At 36.0% G+C, this 24,372-nt stretch overlaps 1 protein-coding gene across 13 annotated transcripts in view; it reads right to left on the bottom strand.

The window, feature by feature from the left end:
- LOC145681091 (ankyrin repeat domain-containing protein 10-like) overlaps positions 1-24,372 on the bottom strand; it is a 180,072-nt gene that overhangs the window by 33,824 nt on the left and 121,876 nt on the right. For 3 of the 13 annotated variants that reach the window (XR_014130724.1, XR_014130727.1, XR_014130728.1), the window contains 2 exons: positions 22,207-22,427; positions 18,218-18,356 (listed from right to left, as the gene is read on the bottom strand). The exons of 4 other annotated variants lie outside the window; for them this stretch is intronic. Coding sequence is in view for 1 of the 9 variants with exons in the window: in XM_081752467.1 (XP_081608593.1) it covers positions 18,115-18,356 (242 nt within the window). In the remaining 8 variants the exon portion in view is untranslated. Of the gene's footprint in view, positions 1-15,616; positions 18,357-22,206; positions 22,428-24,372 lie in introns of those variants that run through there. 6 more of the 13 variants (XR_014130726.1, XR_014130725.1, XM_081752467.1 and 3 more) reach the window with 6 other exon arrangements.

Here is a 24,372-nt window from a genome sequence, read left to right as displayed (position 1 = left end):
ACACTTGAAGAAAGAGACTGATAACACTGCTTCCAAAAGTGGTTTTCGAGGATGCAACAACACTTGAAGAAAGAGACTGATAACACTGCTTCCAAAAGTGGTTTTCGAGGATGCAAAAGTGTGTACAGTGTAATGGTGAATAGTTTGAGAAAATGTGTTAAATTGATTTTAAGTATGTAAGTTATTTCACATCTCAAAACTTTTGTAGTGACCCTCGTATATGCCTAACCCTACCTGCTACCAAAATACCATATTTCTTATCTAGAACTTCGTCTCTCCTAGACGGATGAGGGTTGTTTACAAACGATGTAGATCCTATGGACTCATGACACTTCGTCGTGGTCCTCACTCTGATGTTAGACTTCAACCCATTCCACGTGTTCTTCCTGATGAGATGATCGTTGCCAGTTTGTGATCTATTTCGTATGGCAAGACCGTACCATTCTCAAGGGATATCATGTACTCAGTCTGGCAGCTGGTTGCAGGACGTCAGTGGGAATCTGAAAACACGTAAGGATTTCATTTAATTGGAGACAGCGTAGTTGCAGTTGCGACGCTTGGTGACTATGGAGGATATGAATTTAAGTACTTCGGCTCCTGAGTGTGTTGTCTGATGTGTAATGAAGCTTTTCCTTATGATACTGCTGCACCGGCAACAATTTCGCAGAGAAGCGTAATAACTATCATTGTTTAGCCATATTCAGTGTGAGCCAATCCATCAGGAAGCCATTTTCGTACCTGAAGACCGCTGCCATTTGCTCTCTACAGGATCGAATGGACATGAACTTGTGATATAAGATTACTACTCTGCTTTGGTTAGAATATAATTTCTGACTTTCGGAAGCCTGTCATATGAGGCATGACGATCCTCCATGACCCCACTGCCCAAGGAATTGGATGAAGAAAGGAATGAGAGAATTTCGGCATTTGCCTGGTAGGAATGAGGAAAACCTTACTCAGAATGACTGGACTGAGAAAGCGTTTACACATTTTCGACGAGTGATTCCATTAAATCAATCCCGGTATCGCTGGCACCAAAGGTGAGAAAGCAATTAAGTTACGCGGGACCACCACCTGCTTCAACTGAGCATTAGTTTCCGGATCGAAATGATGAATCCCAAAATTCACCGCCGGTTACTAACCGTGCGAAAACTTCGTCCAGATCAGCACTGTGCAGTGCTAGCAGCTTAGGACACCTGTTTGTTTTTTTTTTACTCCGGTGTCAAAGATCATAGAATGCAATGTTAACCCCCTGTTTTTCGGAACAATTTCAGGTCATTATGCATGACTAGATGCAACATATGACGCCGAATTTTGGCAATAAGCTCCAACACATGCAATGTTTGTGTCAATCTGGGAGGTGGACGGCCGACCACTGCTCTCTTTTTTCACTGTTGCAGCTCCACTTCCAATCTACTCCCCTAGTTAAACTACTGGACATCACGGGGCACTGTTACCCCACACTGCGTAAAAGTACGGAGGCCTGTAGACATTCTACGAGACTGAAAATTCCACCTCTGCTCGTCGTAATCACCAACTATATCATTCAACAGGTTGTTCACCAGACAGCGCGATAGTTACACTACTTTTGGCCTCGACTAGCTTCCCACATCATTATTTACTCAAGTACACTCATTCAGATCATTGTTCGGTCACCGGCTTATCACTTACAGGGCTCGAATAGCAAATTAGATCATTTGTACATTATAAACTGAGTAATGTTTGGGAGACATCCATGTCGAGCTCTTTCCAATCACACTATCCTCTAAACTTTCTAATGTAATTCTAACATATTCTTGTTGCTTCATACATGTTTCTTCCGATCCTTCCACTCCAACCCAACCATCTTTGTACTAACAATTCCTTAATCATTCAGCCGAAAGTTTTTTCTACACCAATAAACGTAACATACTCCACTTTCCCTTTCCATGCATCTTTCGCCGATAATTCTTAACAAGCGAATAACATCTCATCAATCCTTACCATTCGTAAAGACGAACTGATTCTCATCCACTTCCTCATTTACTTCACTAATAGTCACGTATTTCTCACATTCCTTAATCAACGGTTATCATTGCAATTTTCAAGAAATCTATTAGCCACTCTCCTGTTTCATCCATTTTGTCACAGAGTCGGATCAATTATTTTGTGCATTTATCTCTTGCAGTTTTCATGAATTCGAATGGTATTTATTATCTATACCCCTTTTGCCTTTACCAATTGTTCTCGTAGTCAATAATTTATAATATTCGGTTACTGCATTTTTTTCTATATTTGAGCTACGGCCTTACTTTCATACAAGTCATGAACAGACTCTTTCGATTTAACAGAAAATTCCTTCCCATTCTTAGTTTCTAGTGGTTAAAATCTTAATATCTCATTTCCATAATTTCATTTTCTTCTACATTTTGTTTCCTAACTTTCTACTTCTTCTGTCTCCTAATACCTTTTTATGTAGAATCCTTTCCTTGCCTGTCTCCCTTCGTAATTCGTTGTTTTAAATTACTGTACATCTTTTGTCATTTTAAACCTTGTTTTCAAGTTTTCTTCTGGCTAGTTTTAAGTTTGGCCAACAAAAGGTTATGATCAAAGAACACATGTCACGGGAGAGCCTTTGCGTTTTTCAGCCTACATAGTTATTTTTCCTGAATCATAACATCTGTTCCTCCGGCCACCTACTGAGATTTTTAAGCATATTTTCTTTCGTGCATGGTAAAAGAAGGGTTTCCGATTACTAGTGAATTCTGTCCCGAGAAATTTACTAATTCCTTTCCTCTAATTTCCTTTGCCTACGGCACTATCTTCCTATCGTTCCTATGACAACTGCGTTAAAATATCTTATTATTACATATGCTCCTCTCGTCGTGTTTATGATTTCTCCTATTCTCAATCTCCCTTTACATCTTCAATTGTCTGCGCTGTGGTCGATGAATCGTTACTAGATTATTCAAGTCATCATAATCCTAACCAACAAGTTACCCTTTTAGGTCGCAACCATTCCCACAACATTGCGAAACGTCTCTCGATATATCCATATATTTTATTTACAAGATGTCCCAAAAGTCGTTACATGTTTTTTGGCATGCCCCGCCAGATCGCATCACGTTCGAGCATGTTGAGTTAGGTGGGCGGGACTCAGCTGTGCGGTGCATTCGAGGTTAGTCTACTCCGAGCATCGGTGGCATTAGGATCATTGATTTAATGCACGTCTGTTAAAATCACGTCCTGGCTGATATTTTTTAACGATGTTGGGCGATCAAATTCTGCACAGAACTCGACAAAACTGCTGTAGGAACTGTTTTAAACAAACCTAAGGATGTCCACTCTCTCGAATGTTCAAGTTAAGAGGTGGATAAAGTTTAATGGAGGGGAGGGTAAGGAAGGGATGGACAATGGCCCACCGCTCTGGATAGCCATCAACAAGCCAAACTGATGAAAATGGAACCCATGTGCGTAAGTTGTTGAACACTGACCGCTGAATGTTAGTTGACATTGGACATTCCGAAAACTGCTGTGCGTCCCATCATTAGGAAAGAATTAAACATGAGAAAGGTTTGCGCTAAGCAGGTTCCCAAATTGTTCACAGACGAGCAAACAGCCAATCGAGTGTTGATCGCGAGTAGTGAAAGAACGTTGGAAACTGAACCGGATTATTTGAACATTATTACCCGTGATGAAATGTGGATATTTCAATACGACCCAGAATACCAATGGCACACCCCGGCGTCCCCGAAACAGGAGGGCGAGGATGAGAAAATCCAAATTGAAGACAATTTTTATTGTCTTTTTCAATGCTAAGAGCGTAGTTCGCAAAGAATTCGTACCTCAAAGAGACTTACCGCTGCCTACTACGTAAGTGTTCTAGAAAGATTGCAAAAAAGGGCCATCTGCATGTGAAAAGACATCGCTGCTACCTGGCAGCTGCATCATGACAATGTCTCAAGCCACACATGTTTGCGCGTCCATGAGTTTCTGGCGAAGGAAACGTTGCCATAGAAACCCTCCAGTCGACTCCTTTTTGTTCCCCTGAATCAAAAAAGTACTCAATGGACGTAGTTTTGGCAACATGGACTTTCGGAACCTCCTGTATTTCTCAATTACTCTTTACCCTTTGGTTTAAAAAAGATACTACTATATTAAGATTATTTTCTATTTGAAGATTTTTAAAATCTACCACCCTGTAGCCAGGTATGTACACTCATGTCCAAATTGATTGTCTCCTTGTAAGAATATAATTTTGCAGGGTACTTTTAATACTGATACTACAGATGGTGATCAGAAAAATGGAAACACCTGTAGTTGGCAACACGTCAGATGTATGGGTTGGCAGTGGTGTCGTGGCGTCCGCAGCGCCGGACCGCTGGTGGTGGTTTGTTAGGTCGGTCTCCATACTACGTCAGGCGCAGTGGAACAGCAGTGTCCAGTGGCTGCAGCAGACGGAGGTAGCGTAAAATAAGAGACCTCTCAGATTTTCAAAGAGGGCAAATTGTTGGTGCGCGGTTATGTGGAGTGAGTGTGACGGCAGTGGCTACTGTATTAGGTGTGTCGCGTGGGACAGTGTCGAAGGTGATGACGGCCTACACAACACACGGGAAAATCACATCGGAGAAGCGGAACAGTGGGCGGAAGAAACTCATGAGTGACAGGTCACACCGGGTATTAAAACGCATTGTCACGCAGAACCGTCGTGCCACTGCTCAGCAAGTGACGGAGGAACTCAATCAGCACCTCCCCCACCCTGTTTCGACAATCACAGTCCGCCGCGAATTACATGACATGAACTTACGGGGTCGTGTTGCACGGGCCAAACCGCTCATCAGGGACCATAACGCTTTCGCACGCCGCAAATGGTGCCGCGACCACGCAACTTGGGTCGTTGAGGATTGGAAACGTGTGATATGGTCGGATGAGTCATCCTTCACCCTATTCCCAATCACGGGCCGTGTTTATGTGTGGAGAACGCCCAAAGAAGCTTATGATCTTCAGTGTCTTCGCCCAACTGTGAAACATGGCGGCGGCTCGGTGATGCTGTGGGCCGCCATATCATGGTTTTCATTGGGTCCTGTGGTCACACTTAGCGGACGAATCACTGCCAACGATTATGTTGCAATTTTAGGAGACCACTTGCATCCTATGGTCCGGATGTTGTTCCCAGACAATGACGCCATCTTCCAGGATAATAACGCACCCATTCACACAGCTGGCGTTGTTGCAGCGTGGTTTGAGGAACATCGGGATGAAGTTCAACACCTCCCCTGGTCCGCCCAATCCCCAGATCTCAACATAATTCAACATCTATGGTCCGTCTTGGAAACAAGACTCCGGCGACGATTTCAACCTGCATCCTCTCTCAGAGAACTGGCCGATGCCCTGCACAAGGAATGGTGTAAAATTCCACTTGCTACCATTCACGACCTCTATGCCTCCATCCCACGTCGCATCAAGGCTGTTCTGAAGGCGAAAGGTGGCCCGACACACGAATCTGGTAAGTTGCAATTTCGTTCCAGTGTTTCCATTTTTCTGATCACCATCTGTATGTGCATAATCGGAAAATGTATATTTGTGGTAAATTTCATAGGAAAAGAATTATAAATACGAAAAGCAAAATGAGTAAAACAAGATGTTGCTAAATGGACAAGAAAGTTTTATTTTCGTTTTACTATTCTTATTTACTGCTCTTTTGACATGAAATTTGCCACATACATGTCTTTGCCGATTATACACATTATAAAAAAATATGGGGCGAATTCGTTATGAGATTACATTTCTACAACAACATATTTATAGACATGCGACAATAATTTTGGACATGAGTGTACATTCCATGTTCTCACTAAACAGAAAAAGTATTTTTTCTGGTCTATTATATTAAATAAGAACTTTGTTCAAGCTGTACCATGAGATGGGACGTAGTTTGTGCATGGGATCCTACACATCTGAGCTTCTGCACAGAATCTAACGCAGGTCTCGTGTATAGTAAGTAGTATATTGACGAAATTGAAGTTCGTGAACATTTTACATTGCAGGTCCTGGCTGCAGTAATATGTTTTCTCTTTATTTTTTGTTCTACTCGTGTGTTGTGTAACTTAGTACATTCACGTATTCGAGAACTATACTGAATTTAGTCCTTATCTGAAACCCTTTAGCTTTAGAAATCCCTTTTCTTCATTTCAGAAACATGCCAAAACATAAAAAGGAACACACAAATAATAACTTTTCCGAATCATACATAATTTATTTCCAATTTTATTTATACTTCTTTTCCCTGCAGGATTGCTCAAAATTTGTAAGATATACTTCCAAATCCAATACATAAACTTTATTGTAAATATCAGTTTAAAATGTTAAAGGCTGTCTAGGACGTTAATAATCGTATTAGGTAGCCAAAAAGTTCTCTCGAATTTCATGAGACGGTACTACATACACTCTCTACGCACTTCCGTTTCGATATGAAAACAGAGGGAAAGTAATACGTCAAGTGTTTCCTCCTGTAGTGTGCTGGCTGTGGTTAATGAAAGCAGATCAAACATGGAAAATCTTACAGCGTTATTGAATCGGTGTAATTTAGAAGTTTTAAGTAAGAACAAATGGTTCTGAAACTGAATAAACCATGCCAGGTGTTTGATAGAGGTAGCACAAGTGGAATCTTTCATTTGGCTTAAATAGAACTCAAACATCGAACCCCCGTAACTTGGTAACCGAAATCATACACAACATATTTTACACTTTTATACAGCGCATCAATATCTACCGCGAAGTTTGATTCCGATCGGGAAACACAATTCTTGAAATACTCATTCACACGCTTATGACCGGGCAAGGTTACCATCATGCCATAGAAGTTGAATCTCGTTTGGTTCAAGTCGTATGATATAGAGTCCTTGATCTTTTCAGGGAAAAATCAAGAGGAGGACAAAAAAAGTCCAAAGACGGACAAGGCACTCAAAGTGGCTACTGAGTCTATTTAATCAAGTATGAGCATTGGGGTAAGTATTCAATTGCAGTGTAGAACCAAAGGAAATATTACTTTTGTCGTCTCGTCAGGGAAGGAGCCTTTCCTGCATTCTGACGTGTGAACACAATTGAGTTCTATATGATACTCAATAGCAAAGTAATCACACCAACTCAGTCTCAAACACGAATCCTGTTGTGTATGGTGGACTACTCAGGTATAATGGATTGTGAGCAGACTATCAACGCAACTGAATTTGCAGAAACTGGAACTTGTGCATAAAAAAGATGAGTCCAACCAGTTATTCTGCTTCAGTAAAACGCGAAGTCACGCATTACTAAAACCATCTGTGATACCATTATCCGGCTTGGTTGGTAAACACCGAAGCATATCATGCTCTCTTCACTGATCTAATGGCTAGCACGCACCTTTTCTGCATGAAGTACCTGGGGAAAGTCATTTGAACATATTACGAGTTCGGATTCCATCTTAAACTGTAGGTCCAAGTTTCATATAATCTTAGTGCTAAGAAAGGGCGTTAATCTTAATGAAGAAACAAAAGTAACGCACCTCAAATTTCCTGGAAATGGCACCGTCGGACTACCATTTGTTCCATTTATCAAGACATCTGCGAAGGTGACTGTTCCGAACTTTTGACGACGCTGAACCACTTCTATGGTTTACGTTTCACAAAGCTCTATAAACAATTTATAGCTTTTCCCTTTGTTGGGTCAAAATTCGACATAAATTCTTTGGCTACTTAATACGTACTAATATAATTGATTTATACCACCACTTTCACTTTTTTCTTTCTTTTATTTTTTTGGTTACTATTCTCCAACTTGTTGCAATAACGCCGCACATGATCGGTGTGAGAACAATATGATCATTCAATGTCTTAGCTGTCGGCAAAGTTGAAGTTGATAAGCTGAGGGAAGAAATTCACCTGAATTCTTAGGTGTTTGTAGGTGTTTCAAACTCCCCTTGAAAGCTTTATTCGTGTTCTGGATAGCTATATTGATGAATTCGTTAAGGGAAAGCTTCAACGAAGTATCTTTTATTATAATCTTACGAACGGGAATGCAACTTTTGAGAGGCAAGTTAATGTTCAATTTCTTAATTCTATATAGTTTACTATCATAATACCATAGATACTTCTCATTTCAAAATAGAGGAAAATTCTATATATGAAAATGGATTGTATTATGAATCAGAGCTTCGCATCGTTTAAAACGTAGTGACAACTGAAATCACTTGCAGTGTCTTCAAGAAGAAATGAATGGATGAATATCCCTGAAGTATACTTCCAACTGCTGCTCTTCCACAAACTTTACAGCGTGGATGAAACAGTGTTAATGTGTACAGTTGACAACGCTGGAAGGTGAATCTACTTACAGAAACTAGAAAAATATCAGTGAGCATTTCCTCGGATTTATTTAGTTTCAGTTACAGGCTGCCGAAAGCGTGAGAAAATGAACCTTGGAGGTGAATATCGCCAAAACTAGCCCTGAGCTAAAGTGACATGTTAGCCTTGTGCCCTGCTCTATTCAAAAATGCATGATTCAGAATCTTTTAATGGCGGCGGTGCAAGGGGATCCCCAGTATTTCGTTAGGATAGGTGTCCAACTCATGCTATATAAAATGACGTCCCAGCAAGTAACAAATTTGTTGACAGCACATCGAGATCTTGATCAGAATCAAGATGAAGACGGGTTTTTGGTGTATTGTACGTTGTTGAATGTCTACAGAAGGGAGTAACTGTACTGGTAAAACGAAATTAAATAAGATCGTTTACTTAAATAAGTTTAGTATCTCACGATCATGCCACGTGGGTTGAGACAAATATTTATGGTATTTAATGAATTTGAAAGAATTAGTACAATAACAATGGGCGAGAAAATGGAAGTATCTTCCGAAAAAAGAAAAAAAAAAACAAACACACAAGATATTCTCCCAGCACAGACCTAGGTTTGAAAGTGGGACCCCTTGTAATAGAAATGAACGCTCTACCACTGATTCACATGCACCCTTCCTCCTCTATAGCGGAGAAGTACGACGACAGTGAATCTTTGTTGATTGTGGGAGTGCCGCACATCTGAGTCTCCTTTGTAAAATACAGAAATTAAAGTCAGGATGACGGGCTATAATAAGTCTGAGTTGGCAGACATGCACCTTATTTATGCAGAGGCATGATGTAACGGCCAGGAAGCGAAGCGTCTGTACAGTGAACCATTTCTGAGTCGGAGGTACTGTCACAGGTACTTTTTTCAACTGGATGTTCGCCTTCGAGGGAGACTGGATCGGTTTTACCACTTCGACTGGAACATAGATGGTCTCGTACAGTACACACAGATCAGTTTGAAGAGATGTAGGCTACTTTATTTACTACCTTAGCGGCATGTCCAGATACTAATATATACGTTATAGGCCGGGCGATAAACACTATCTCAAATGTTCGGTGCATCCTCAATAAGAGATGAATCCAAATTGTGCACAGTGTAGTATTTATAGCAGAAAGAATATCAACAAGCATTCTGCCAATTGTTTCTACAGCAAACTACTGCTGTATCGAACTTTCCAACTCTGGTTTAGTAGAACTACTAGGGAAATATTTACGAGGACAGACATGCTCAACAATCACATGTGGATTTTTAAATACACATGCTACTCTTTTGCAACGCCACTAGCAAATTTTTCATGAAATGTATGATGTGATAGTGCAGGACTATGTAATTGGTCTTTATTGGCTGCCTATCTTTGTGGCGGCAATTGCTTTAAGTTTCTACGTGATGTCTTGCTAGAATTTCTGGAGAATGCGCCACCAGCAAGTAGGTAGCGAATGTGGTTCCAACACGACGGCGTACCTGCACATCTTGACATGGTCAGAAACGCCAGTTTTCTTGCACATTACTGAATTTTCAAAATCATTCAATATTATTATGTCTCCCTTAACCCAGATAGTATGATCGTGAAACCCATAAGTACTCGCGCTCTTTTTTGTGACAGCAGTCTCGCGTAGGGGTCCAATAGACCCTCAAATTGATATGTTTTTACAATAAATAATATTTTTAAATAATTGAGACAATTTAGCATAACTCTAGACATGTTCTTAAAAGTATTTGCTGCGATTAGATTTTTTGTACTAGTTTTGAGACATTTTGTTATATTTTTTCATCAGGACTTCTGGCTAGCAACACAAAATGTACTTGTTTGGGGGTCTGTGTACACCCCACCCCGTATGAGTACTTAAGGGTTAAACTGAAGATTTCATTTTATCCACTACAATCATTCCCTTTTATAGATATGCTACTACGCACAACACAAAAAACTCTTCGCCATCTTGATTCTGATCAAGATATCTAGGTTTTGTCAATGAATTTTTGTTACATGCTGGGACGTCGTTCCATACGTCATTAATCGGACCCGCCTATCCTAACGGAACATTAGAGAATCCCTTGCACCGCCGCTAAAAGATTTCGAATCCCGTATTTTTGGATAAAACAGGTCAGAAGTCTAAGATGGTAACATGTCGCCTCAGCTCAATGGCTAGTAGTTTTGAAGATATTTACCTCCCATGTTCATATTTCCATGCTTTCTGCAACCTGTAACTCCGAAACTAAGTGAATCCGAGGAAATGTTTACGGATACTTTTTTCTTTTCTATGAGTATATTCACCTACACACTGTCAACCATGCACATTAACACAATAGATTTGACAATCTTCGAAAGACCTTCTTAAACCACGCTCGACTGGAACTCGTGGATGACACTTCCTAAGTTTACAGTATCCATCCAGAAATGGAACACTTTCCAATAAGGTATCATACAAATCTACGGCAAAAATACAAAGTTGGGAATAGTTCTTTATTCGCCAGCGAGAAAATATGCCAATAGAAGTGTTCCTGTAATTAACAAAATTTACCATTTTCAGGTAAAATATTTATCGATTCTTAAGTTCAAATCACGGTGAATGTAATATCACCAGGTGTTCACTGTCTATTAAAGATGCAATGTAACTACACTCATATTGATAGTCAACAACTGTCAATCTACTGCTCGATGAAAGTATCTCCAACTTTTCCCCACAACCATCTATGCTAGGCGGTTATTTTCTTTGAGGACGTTTCCTAGGTTGCATTTTTCTCAGTATCCAGATATTGATTCCTTTTGTTTACCAACTGCAGCTTCTTGCAATATGACCAGCCCACTGTCATGATAAATTAGTTTATTCTGTTGTCTTTCTGATACATTTAACTTTGTGCGTGTTTTCTTCCATACGTCTCTCCACGCTTCGATGTTTACTTTGCAGACATTATTCTGGACTTGTCAAATCTTTTTCCTTTTTAAAATAGATTTCAATGTAAGAAAAATTGCATAAAGTCAGATCCAGCGAGTAGAGGGACGGTGTACGACGGGGGGTGTTCTTAACCATTTCTTGAAGAGTAAGAGGAAGCATTGTCACTGCAGACGCTGCAGTCCGGCAGTTTACGACGAAAGGAATCGCGTAACTGTGTATACCTCCTTATCGACCATTTAGTCGGGTAGAACAAATTAATAATGCATGATCTCGAACATATCAATAATACATAATTAGTAACACCTCTCACTTGGGATCGGACTTATAGGACCATTTTTGAGTCGGGGATCCAACGAATTGCATTGCGACATTACCTTGATTTCACGGTCGTACCCATAAAGCCGACTCATCTCCCTGTGTTGATACTGGCAAGGAATGTCAGTATGCGGCTGTTCCTTCCAGTTTCTGTTGATCGTAACACGAATGTCCTGGCCCTGTGGAAGTTCTCGTCACGAATTTCGCCGAATCCTTAGTCTTCGTGAGAGTTGGTTTAGATGTTTAACTCTTCTGCAATTTTAATGGTGTCAGTCAGTCCATGATCGGATCCGACGTCCACTGACGAGCAATTCTCTCCAAATTCCGAGTAACGGACGGGCGATCAGAATGGGAGCCATTCCAGCCTGAAAACGTGCAAACCATTTAAAGTCACTATAACTCATTGGTCCAACACCAAATGATACAGGATTTCAGTCGTCTCTCTAGCAGTTTTCCAAATTTAAAACAGCTTCGCTGTACCTTTCAATCATCCATTTCACAATCCGACACAGAACAAACCGCACGCAATCATGTTTCACTCAACACTCGCTGCACTCAAGTGGGTGATAACTGTGACGATACCATGAGATGTTTCTACATATACCCGCAGTGAGGATTCCCAGCCACTTTCTGAAACTTAAACTTTTCTGAAAAGAAAAAAAAATCCTTGTATGCAGGTAATCCACATTAGTTTGACCTTGATATCATCTTCCTTCACTTTTTGATATGATCTATTATATTGTAACAACTGAACTACGCCTAATCTCTTGACTTGGTTGACTTTGGGAGGTCAAACTGACAATCAGAGTGTCTGTACTTTCGTGAACATTTTACAAACTGCAGACTTGTAAGTATATAATTGTATTTTATAATTACACATTTGTCCTTTCTATGTAGCAGCACAATTACGGCACTTCTTCACTTTTCGGGAACAACTATTTCGTAGACATTTATTGAAAAAAAAAAATGAGCTGGTATTTTTCTCCCGCTTTTTCATGCTTCCTTTAGGTGTGTACGTATACGTTCGTGTTCCTTATAGCGTATGCAATCTCTTCTACCAACTCAGATGTATCGATTTTCGCTTCATATTCGCTTTCTTTCACCCCCAATCACTTGAATATAACTTGCTGTATCCCTTAGTGTTCATTTGTGGTTTTTAATAATTGTACCATTCCTTTTTCAGGTAGACGATCAGGTTTCCGTCCGTTGCTTAGGTTCTGCTTGCTTTCGTGTTTAGGCCCATGTTGGTTTCAATTTTTCTTGTTACAAGATTCCTCTTGAGCACCGTATGCAGATCTGGAGAAGTTCTGGATCGAAGAATACAAGAAAAAGGAATGCTATTTATTTCCAGCTGAACTTTTAACGTTCTTCTCTTTCATCTTTAGAAAAGTGTGCAGAATTTGTTCCTATTGTTAAATAAGTGGTAGGTATTTCGCACACAGATTTGTTTGTCGTTATAATCTTTTAATTAAATTGTAGATATAACGAAGTAGCATTTTCTATTTCAAAGTTCAAAAAGTCTGTAGGCACTGCAAGATTTTGCTTGTTGATCTTATTTTTATCTCGAGATAATGAAGAGCGCCCTAAATAAAAACATTGCTACAAATCTTGTAGATTGCACTTGCTTTCCTTCCAGCTGATTCGAGCTGAAGCAGTGAGATTTACCAACGCAAGATTATGCTGATTCCGGTAAGGAAACATTTGGCACATAAAAATACACCAACTCATGAGGGTGAATATACTTCAGAAATATTGCATAAACGATTCCAGAATTCCTGGTGTATCAAAAAAGAACACATGGACGAACTTGACTTATTTGCTGATGCACTGACTTAAGGCTAAGTGATGCTGAAATTAACGCTGTACTTGTTCAATAGGTTAATTTCGATAATTCTACGTTGAAAAGCTTCAATGTTATCGGACGAACAAGGAAAATAATGACTGACCTATTGAGTTCCTTGGTTTGCTGTTTAGAAGTATTAGATATGAACATACAATGTTTAAAAATATTGTAAAATACAATTTATGACTAAATAAATTTCATGTTGATTTGTAACATGTCGCTTTGTCCTTTACGGTAACATATATTTTTAACATAAACATTATTTTTCCAATCATGCGATCATTCTTAAGTAAATGCACACGCATAGTTTTAAAGTAAATATTCATGGAGATAACTTTTTCTTCATTATTAGTTGCTGGTTCTTCATTACATCTAAAATGGATCTTACAGGTTAAAAAACAAAAGACAAAAAACTGAACTTACCTGACAGTCCAATATTATTGTAACTGTTTATACTTAACGATTTCTACGTGGAATATAGTACGTATAAAATTTGTATTTTTCATAAGCGCGCACAAATTCTGTAAGCGGTGGAAAATATCACAAAACCTTGTATGTGACTAAAGTGTGATCAATGTATTGGTTTATCATAAACATCAAACTCACATAACATATAATTTCATTTTTTAACTGGTTAAATCATTATATTACTGCACACGACACTTCTGATTACATTATTTATGATACACTTGTCCAATATATATCGTGTCGTATAAAGAATACTGACAGTAATGAATTTAAATGTCTAGTTAGATTTTGTCGATTTCTAATGCAAGAACCTGAAACCAGCTCAGACTTGCTTCATCTTTTGACTTGTCAACATTCTGTTGATATATTATTCTGCCTCGAAATGTGCTGCTGTATGTAACACTAGAGTTGTATTTTTGAATCCAAGGGTTCTAAGGCTCTTAACTGCAATCATAATTATATATCAAATTTGCAGCGAAAAGTTAACATGCCAACTCGTGCCTTAGAAATCAAATAGTGTAATATTAGAACTTTACATTTGGTCTGTTCTGTAAGATTGTAAATATTATCATGAAATTTACGATGAAGTTTAAAGGAAAAACTAGTACACTGCATAATTACAGAAATGAAGACTGTACAACTTTAATCACGTAAAAGTATGTCTTTGCACAGTGCATCAGAACCACCACGTTTTACATAGTAAAGAGCACAAGTTAATCGTTTACAATTATTCAAACAAGTTAAAAAAAATCGTAATTTCGAAAAAGATAGATATATTAAATAATCAAATTTTTAGAGTGAAATTAAAGATAATTAAATCTGGATCTATTTCTGTTTCAAAAGAATTTTAAAAAGAAGTTTTTTAAAGATTTCAGGGAAATCTCTATGACACAGTTTAACTAATTTATTTACTTTTTTAGAAAATAATCTCACTTTTCTTTACTTGAGCTCAATACAGTCAGTTTTAATTCTTTTAAAAAAAATAGAAAAGAATACTCGAAGAGATGTTACTTAACTAGTGTCTTTCAACTACTTTCTAGTTAACATGTGTAACTAAAAATATTTAGGAAAAAAACCTAATAGGTATAATGTAGCAGGCAAGTGTTGAGAGTACAATTTTCGCTGCAAATTTATGGATATTTCTTCTGCCGGTGTAAACATTTGTGGAACATCAAAGTGTTACAGCGAAATCAAATAAGCTGACTTGAATGAAAATACTGCAACTGAATTTAATCTACTGACTTTATCACAATGATTGTCATAATAATAATTCCTTTATCTACTATGCAAAATTTAGAGTTGTCGAATTCCTCGCCTATATTTGCACAGTTTTCTTCATAGTTTACGGTGCACTCTGAATGCCTCGTCCGTGTGCAACCTAGCATCTCTGGAAATCTTAGCAAAAAAAATTGTTTCCTGCTTCTAAAACTTTCATAACTTTATATTTGGATAAGTTACATAGAATCTCACTGTCCATTTAGATTTATCCTTCTTAAATTTAAACACTTACCTTTATTTTTCGTTACAGTTTCGTAAATATCATATATGATCGTCGCAAGCTCTAAAGTGAATGATATTTCTATTATGTTTTGTAGTTCTGATTATATAGATTAATACATTTTAGTTTGAAGGAAGTACAAACAAATTAAACGTAGATACAAAAACAAAAAAATTAAATGACTTCATTGATTTTTCAGTTTTTACATCAATAATACAGTTTATAAAGCAACTACTACATGCAATTTTTTAAGTAAAATGATTTATTTTTCTTTAGTAAAAATTAAAGCATTTAAAAAGTATATATATCACAGATGAGTCTACAAAAATAATTCCATAGGAGCATGGTTTATCACAGTGTGTACTCTCATGGAAGTACATTACACCCACTATGCTGTAGGAAGCACTTCTGCAAATATAAACAATTATTATTCACATCTTTCATATTTACTTACGTAACTAAAGTTGAATACATGGACTTAATTAGTATAAACCATTGAGATCTTAACTGAACACAATTTAAAAATTAAAATGCATGTGGGCATAGCGAAAATTGTGGTAGAATGTTTTTGTATGTATGACCGTAATACGTTCTCATATTTTAGTTTACTTAAAAACTCAAGTCATAGTCTTCCTGAAACCGCAAATAATATATATCACAACCACATAAAATATATACTTTGGAACTCTAGCAAATCACAATTTTAAGTAGCTTGGGTAATGGGTAGCATATACTTGACGTTCATCTTAAGTCTTTCCTTCTGCTTTCAACTTTGTCAAATATTTACTACACGATTTCTCACTGTGCCCGTGTTTTGCATATCAATTTCAGTATTCTGTTATTTCACAAATCAAAATAGCCCATATCATCAGCAGCAGTCCGTTCTTCACCAGAATCACAATGCTTAAAATCATTTACTTACAAGAATCCGCGATAATGACAACTTAATGGACTATATTCCTGGTTTGAACTTCGTGACTACGGCTTTAAGACGAGAACTGCAACCTTCCGAGGTTTCTTCATTATCAATTTACGCTTCCGAGGAAAATTGCACACTAGCGAACACCATTATACACAGTCACGCACACACGCACACAAGAAACGTCATCCATCACATTTATTTAATTTTGTGCTTCCAAATATGAGAAAACTATCCCAAAGGTATTACCACACGCAAGCATATTTACAACATTTCATGAATGTTTGAAATAATATATCGCGATATGAAGTTTCCCAAGTGACAAAAATTCCGTTCGATGCATCCATCTGCCGTAAATCAGAGGTATAAATATCTTGTTGGAAAATAATTGTTTTCTTCGAGTCTAGTTTCACATTCACAATCAAATCACATTCACTGTTTCCAAGCAACTGAAAATGAAAATTAAAACTGGCTTCTTTGAAAAAGATATTAGACGTCAAAGAATAGGAAGAACTATTACTGTTGTTGAACAATTTACACGGAGTTATTTTAAATTTGATAATGGGTTATTCGCTTTTCAAATTAGCTGTATTTTTTTTTAGTCTGGTCCTTGTCACTCCTCAATTTCTTCTTGTTTTTTCATGGATTTCCGAATCAAAACAACTGTTTTCGATAATACTATAAACATAAATGAAAGCAATATGCGCATTTAAACTTTCATTACTTAACCTAGTAATCAAATTCTTGGGTGGCTAAAATAAATTAACTTCAAGGTTCTATCTCACGAATCTGGTGCTGTTTGAGATTTTCAAAGCATTTTGAACAATTTGGAAATAATTATTAAATTATATATCGCCCATGATATCTATCCATTAATAACGAGATTTATACTTTTCTTTTCCTCCTATGAACTCACTCAAATAATGTGTTAATGACGGTTTAAAAAAAGTTACGATCTTAGCCATAACGTCATAATTAGTGTTAAAGAGGTACCCATCTATCACCTCACTTCTAATAATTTCCATAGCAACTAGAACACGGTAATACTCAAATCCACGCTAGTTCTTCCAGCAACTCCAAAGAATGCTATCTTAAGTGATGTTATGGCTGTGAATCTTATGAATCAATTCTGTGCTGTTAACCACAGAAGCCTTTTTCTTCCACGCTTCTAATGCTGCTTCTATTTCTACTAATTAATTTTCTCCAATTCTAAACTCCTCAAAGCCGGTGCGTCATACGCGTGTACGTTCGGAAGAAACCGCTAATGGTGGCGTAACGTCAGTATTTCATTTCATTAGACAAACCACTAATAAAGTTATTCTAATCTTGAACTTATTATGTTCAAGTCTTCTAGACGGTATTTTCTACATATTGTCAAATTTTGTTCTACTATGACAATTAAGTATCTCCCTGCGTAGTTAAATACCACCTAAAGGATTGGGTTAATTACATATCTTTACCGAGTGTATATTCTTCCTTCCCAGGCTCTTCTTTGCACATTCATGTTGAGTAAACTGGCTCTAATATATATACATACGAATTAGTACAGCGTACTATAAACCGCCTTCTACACTTCAGTTTCATTCTTCTATATAACTGATATACGTTAAACTCAGATGACGACATTTTTAAATAACTTAAGGCATCGCAAGCTTTTGACGTAACACTTGCACACTTAACATACGGACGTTACCTATACACATACATACAAGGTATCTTCCACAATCCTGTCATGCCCTTTACACTAAATGTTATATCTAATGTTTAAGATAAAATACAAAAATATACGTACAAAATATATTGAGATCGAAATCTACAAACGTCATAGATCGTAGCAGAATAAATTGTATACATCACAACCATGAGTATTCTTCAATAAGCTTTCAATTAATTCAAGTTCTCTTACTTTCATGGGATCACTTTGAACTGATTCCAAAACAAAACACAGATTTGTCAAACTTTCAATACCTGGTACTTCATCTCTTCTACGAGGAACATCATGTTCACTTCTCAAATTTGACTTCTGAGATGAACTCCTCCTCTCTCTACATTCTAAAACTGGAGCTGTAAGTAAGAATGCCTTTTGATGCTTACTTAAAGTATAAAAAAATAACTCATGAACTCAAAATAACATTTACGTTCTAAACACTTATGAATGGTTAAGTTGTTTTCATTAAATTTGAATGAGTTTATATTCTCTTGCTTTCTACACAATATAGTATGTTAGGAGCGAAATACGAAGATGAACTCGACTTGAAATAACAAATGTTATCGCTGAACAAGAGAAAATGTTATTTATAATTAAACGTGGTAGTCACTAATTGGAAGACTACTTAAGGCAAAATACAAATGTAATAAAATTGTAATTATTGTTATCACTATTATACACGCAATTTTGTCTTTTGTAATTATATTACTGAACATTTTTAATTATTAATTTATCAATACAATAAGAAAAAACTAAAAAGGTTCATAACGTACAATTAGTGCAAACAAGGGCTAACAAAATTACTTGCTTGAAAGACCAATACATATGCAAAAGAAAACTAGTATAGAAACAGACAACTACAACTAGATTCATACCAAACATTGAGCAATTTTGAATAATTACTTTCACTTATTTCAACTATTAGAATCTTAACTCTGAGCATTAACTAGAATCTTATATTTAGTGGCATCTTACAAAGCCATCAAAAGCATTTGTTAATGATTCAGTACTTACCGCAACTTAACTCAACTTGAAACTTAATATTGTTCTAATTCAAAATAATTACACTATAATTTATGACATACAAACTATTAACAATTTTAACTAATTATTTTAGCTCCTATGTATTTTCCGCTTCATACACGTAATTGCAAAATTATAATAATTATTAGGTACTTATATTCAAGCTAGTTTACAAATATTACTATTAGTACTGAAATAATACAGTACTACTGAGTTAGAAGTGTATCTATCGATAGTAAAGTATTCATAGAAATTAGCAGTTATATTCTTACATTGTCTAAGTGTATTTCGCAATGTAAGTTACTTCGTATAGTAAAAACTCAACAGTTTAAAATGTTTGACAACAATAATAACAAGCATCCATCACCAATGTTAAATACTACTATTTAATAACACTCAATAAAAATCTTACAGAAACTAGCAGTTATATATATTAAATTGTTAAGTAGTAACCAATTTGTACTTTTAAGGACAATTAAAATTATATATAGCTGCATCCTATACATCTGAGTAGAACCTTGCGAGACCATCCAGAAGTACTCTAAGTTGCAAGAAAAAAAAAGTGACCAATCGTATCAAATGATGGGCACTTTCATAGGATGAACATACAATCACAGGAATTACAGAAAACAGAAAATTTACTTACAACTTGTATTAAAGTATGTTGGCTTAAAAAAGATACGAAATCCATGCCATAATTACATTCAGGTCACAAAATTCCACAATACTTACTTACAAGCGTTCTTAGAGTTAAGTAATTTTTAAAAGAATACCCACCATTTCGTCATAGCCATTTCATAAAAATTTTTAAAAATAAATTCAATCAAGCATTTTGTGTGTGTTTCCATCTTCAGTATTAAAATTATGCAAACTTCAAGAAATGTATGATCCTCAATATATATATCTCAAACAAGCCAGCTTGGTATTAGTTATTTCTTCTCAAGACAATCTATGACATGCCTCATGGAGTTCTTATTGGAATGCAACAGATATACTTCGATCGTACAAGCTTTCCAAATGTAATTATTTACAAAGTAAAAATGTAGCTGTTTAGCAGTCTTTTTTGAATGGAACTTCGCTATGTTCATATTAAACACCTTTAAGTTAACTTCATCAGCAGCTGATCCAGTCTTGTTATAGTCTTCATATGAGATGCTCTACAGTACATTTCTTATCTTCAATTTCTATGCACAAATTTCCTTAGTATATCACACTGGAACTTTACTTCAGAAAGCAGAAAGTTTACAGTGTAACTAACATTAAACACTTAGTTCTAACATAAAATACTAAAACTAATGTAACATAATAATCGACGTACACAAATACAATAAACAGTGCATGAAAAAATCTTAATGTAAAATAATTGATATTGCACTCATGATTTGGATAGTTGATTATCACTAGTATTTTAACATTGCCTCTAAAGTAGGTTTAAAAAAAAATGATCTTATTATTAGTGATTACATTAACTTTTTAACGCTAAATTAATATGTATCTTAACATGCAACAAATAAGATACAGAACGTTGTACAAGAGACAGACTATTTGGAGTTTAAATAGTTTTTTTAAAGTACTAACGTTCGACATATGAGCTCAATATACATAGTTACGTTTATTTTGCTTGTTCTCTTACAAAGTATTCTTAATTTTCTTTTACTACTAGAATACTCACAAGATAAGCTCTGAAGACGAACAAAAGAACACTCTCGCCATAGAACTGACAAAAATATTAATATATTCACCATTTAGAGGACATAAACAGTGATTTATAGCAACGTAATAATTATTTTACCTCCTTACAGTGAAATCATCACAACTCACTAGATGAATAATTTAATATAACTGAGTTCTCCATGAACATTTACTGATGACATTAAAAAAAAAAAAAAAAAAAACTGACGTGACTATAGTGTAAAGAACTGACTATACAAAAAGAAGACCATTTGTTTTTCGCTTTTAGCCGTGAGCAAGTAAGAACTAACTGAAGATTACTCGATTGGTGCATTACTCGAAATTCTATTAACACCACTTACACATTTTGTGAATCAAAGGATAATTTCTGGATATATCTTAAAATAAAAAATAAATACAAGTAGTGTAATGCACACTTAAGTTGACCTTGTAAAATGGCTTGGCCAACAACAAAAAACTCTAGTAATACCTTAAGTTGTTTAACAAAATCTATGATCTATGCTTGATCAATACACATCAAATGCTCACTCTCTTCTACTCACCATTATATATTTTCCTTTTCACTAGATGAGTTCTCCTAGGTATTGCACAGTCCATGAATGGCTCGCATATTTAAGTAATGTGATACTCATTTCACATATGTTCCTTCATGCATAACCGACGCATCTGGATGTTGAATTTCATCCTTCAATGTGAATTTTGGCGAGTCCGAATTGTAAAGCAGAACTATTTCTTCAATACACCATGAGTATTTTTTACGCACCACACATTATCTAATATACACGAACACTTCGGACACTCAAAAACTATTATTGATTCGAGATCTGGATATTACGAGGAATATAAATGATGATTAGAGCAAAGCAACGATAAAGTTCTTACGTTTGTATCTTTTTGACCCTCTGTATCCTTCGCATTTCTCATATTTTGCGTCTTCGTTAGCTATGGCGATTCTCACTTCATCCTTGCAATACCTTCCAAGCAGTATTTCTTCTTTACATTAAAACCTGCAGCACTACAGCTTCTCAGTTGATCGAAAGGCGAAATCTTTCCTCATACGGTGTGGATAGTTGGAATATTTGCAGGAGCTTCTGGGTTTCAAAATATTCTTGAAATAACCTGATGCCACCAAACTCGAAACAATGGCTCAGATATATCCAAGCAATGGAACTTTTCGATTTGAATGAATGAGTGGAACTTGCAAAAACGGATATCTACGTATTTGAATGTTACGTATATGCACTACTACTAATAATTATAAAACTACAATGCGTTTAATACCAACATTCACTCAATGTTAAAGAACACAAGAAAATAAAGGAGAATCAGTGTAAACATGAATAAACTACAAAGTATGTTTAACTTCAAAGATGAACAGTCACTCTTAAAACTACACTTATTTTACCTTGTAACTATTAACGAAAAACTAATGTTATACATTCGAAACATATTAGATTCTCTTAACGTCTAGAACAAAGTACTTGAACTTACATGCTAACGCAACGATCTGTATACACCTTCCTGGAATTTACATGCAGTGCACATTTACCATAACTGCACGTTCAGAAATCCTTTGAAAGGTGTCTGGCAGAAAGCTTACTTCTTTTTCTACATCAGACATTGTAGTGCTCTACTTTATCATCATTTTCTTCACATCATCTCTGAATAAATAATAGAACAAATTCCCAACGATTTTCGTAGTGAAATTAAAACTGCAATGAAATAAAATTAGCACAGCTTACAACATTTCGCTGCCTCTTCTATTTCGAATATCTGGGAATTGGTCTCTTAAGGAATTTAAGAATAAATAAATAAAATAGAAATCTACCACGAAAGTAGATTTTTATAAATTATATTAATTTCATTTGGGTAACGTGATCAGACTAGTTAGATAAAGGTTTATTATTATTTCTCTCCATCTAGAGTATGTAGATTTTTTTTAAAAAAAATGTAATACTCCTCTAAAGATTTTTTGTGTTAAAAATTTTGTATAATACAATCGCTATAGGGTATAAGAATTTTCTATCTTGAGGATATAAAAAAAGTGTATATTTACAAGAAAAAAAGATGCTTTAGTTTTTCTTTCTATAAGAAACATACAATTATTTTTAGCTGATTTATGAGAATGGTTAAACAAAAATGTACAATTTAAAATAATTTTCTCTGATGTTTAGAATGTTACACGAATTGCTCCTTGATTTAGGCTTTTATACTTGACGTGTATGTTATATCATTTTTGAAAACTGGGTTTCGCCACACAAGATGGGAAAGGTTTGCCGCGGTGTTATTAGTAGTGAAGAATAATTAGTGGCTTTTTTTGCAATATTCTGATCTAAAAAGTTCTGAGATTGCAGTCTACAAGCATATACGTCTTATAGAATTCAACTGTTTTACAGGTTCAGATAAAAAAAAAAGAAAGAATCCCGTATTTCCCATTAAGGAAGCAATTCCATGATCACAGAGAATATCTTTCTTGTTCTACTCTATAGCACATCTTAACTCACAAATCTCGAAATTTTTCATTTGCTTACGTAGTTTACTGTTCTTCTTATACAAGTTGTCGCACGCAAGTGTACAATCGTAGTTCTTTACAAATAACCAGACACATTTGCGTACATGTATGTATGAATGTGTTAGTGCTTATGTTCCTGCAATAATGTCACAGACAATGCTATATATCTCTACACAACATGTAAAAATGACAACTTCCATTTATAAGATAACAGTTGGGTTTTCCACTAACAGATAATACTTTCATACCAGTGTTCTCTCGGTTGATTCTCTAACTGAAACGAATATATAAAAATTTAAATAAACGAAGTTTTGTCTTATGCACGGAGAATATATGAACAATCAACAATAAAATCTTCTTTCATTGCTATTTCTAACTGCATATTTCAGCCGAATATCTCCTGTCTTCCACATAACAGGAAGTTTTATCATTATTATTATTTTGGAGAAAGAAATCGGAAATGAAGAGTTTAAAGCTTAACAGAAAAACTTATTTCAGATTAGCGCCGTCCGACGAAACTGACATATTAAGCTTTTCCAACTACAGTACAGCATTGGATTACGTTGTAGTTGATTAACGATCTGCATCTAATCTGCAAATTCATATAAAAATTTCCTTGGTCAAAGTTTGTGAATTGTATTGCTTTGTTTTGATGAAAACTGCTCCGAAAACTTCGCGACCAGTAATCTTTTTGAGCAATGAAGAGTTGTGACTTGTGTAAGGCTATGCTTTGTTGTCCAGAAATGTACTTACAACTTTCTCTTGCAGCTACTTTTTGTTATGCTTTGTATTTCTTCTTTCTGTTGTTTTAAATATTTTTGATGTCGTGTGACATTTCACATATACGAAGTAGACACAATAAAACCATACTGGACTCATCTGGTACTTATCGCATTACTGCCTTATGTTGTCATCACCTTCAACATTTACTCATTTCTACCACTGTCGGTAAAAATATTAAGACATCTGTGTGTACACGAAGGAGATCAATCATTTTCGATTTGACTACTTCAACTGGGGTAAAATGTGTTCCTTTGAGCTTAGACTAGTGTCGGAAAAGAAAGTCACACGGCACAACGCCCAGCGAGAAAAAGGGATGTTTCATGACTAAGTAAGGTATTTACCTACCAAAATTTGTCCGCCAG

This window comes from Thermobia domestica, chromosome 3 (genome assembly GCF_964235325.1).
Source record: "Thermobia domestica chromosome 3, izTheDome1.hap1.1, whole genome shotgun sequence".
NCBI lineage: Eukaryota > Metazoa > Arthropoda > Insecta > Zygentoma > Lepismatidae > Thermobia > Thermobia domestica.
This window is presented reverse-complemented; position numbering and strand designations above follow the sequence as displayed.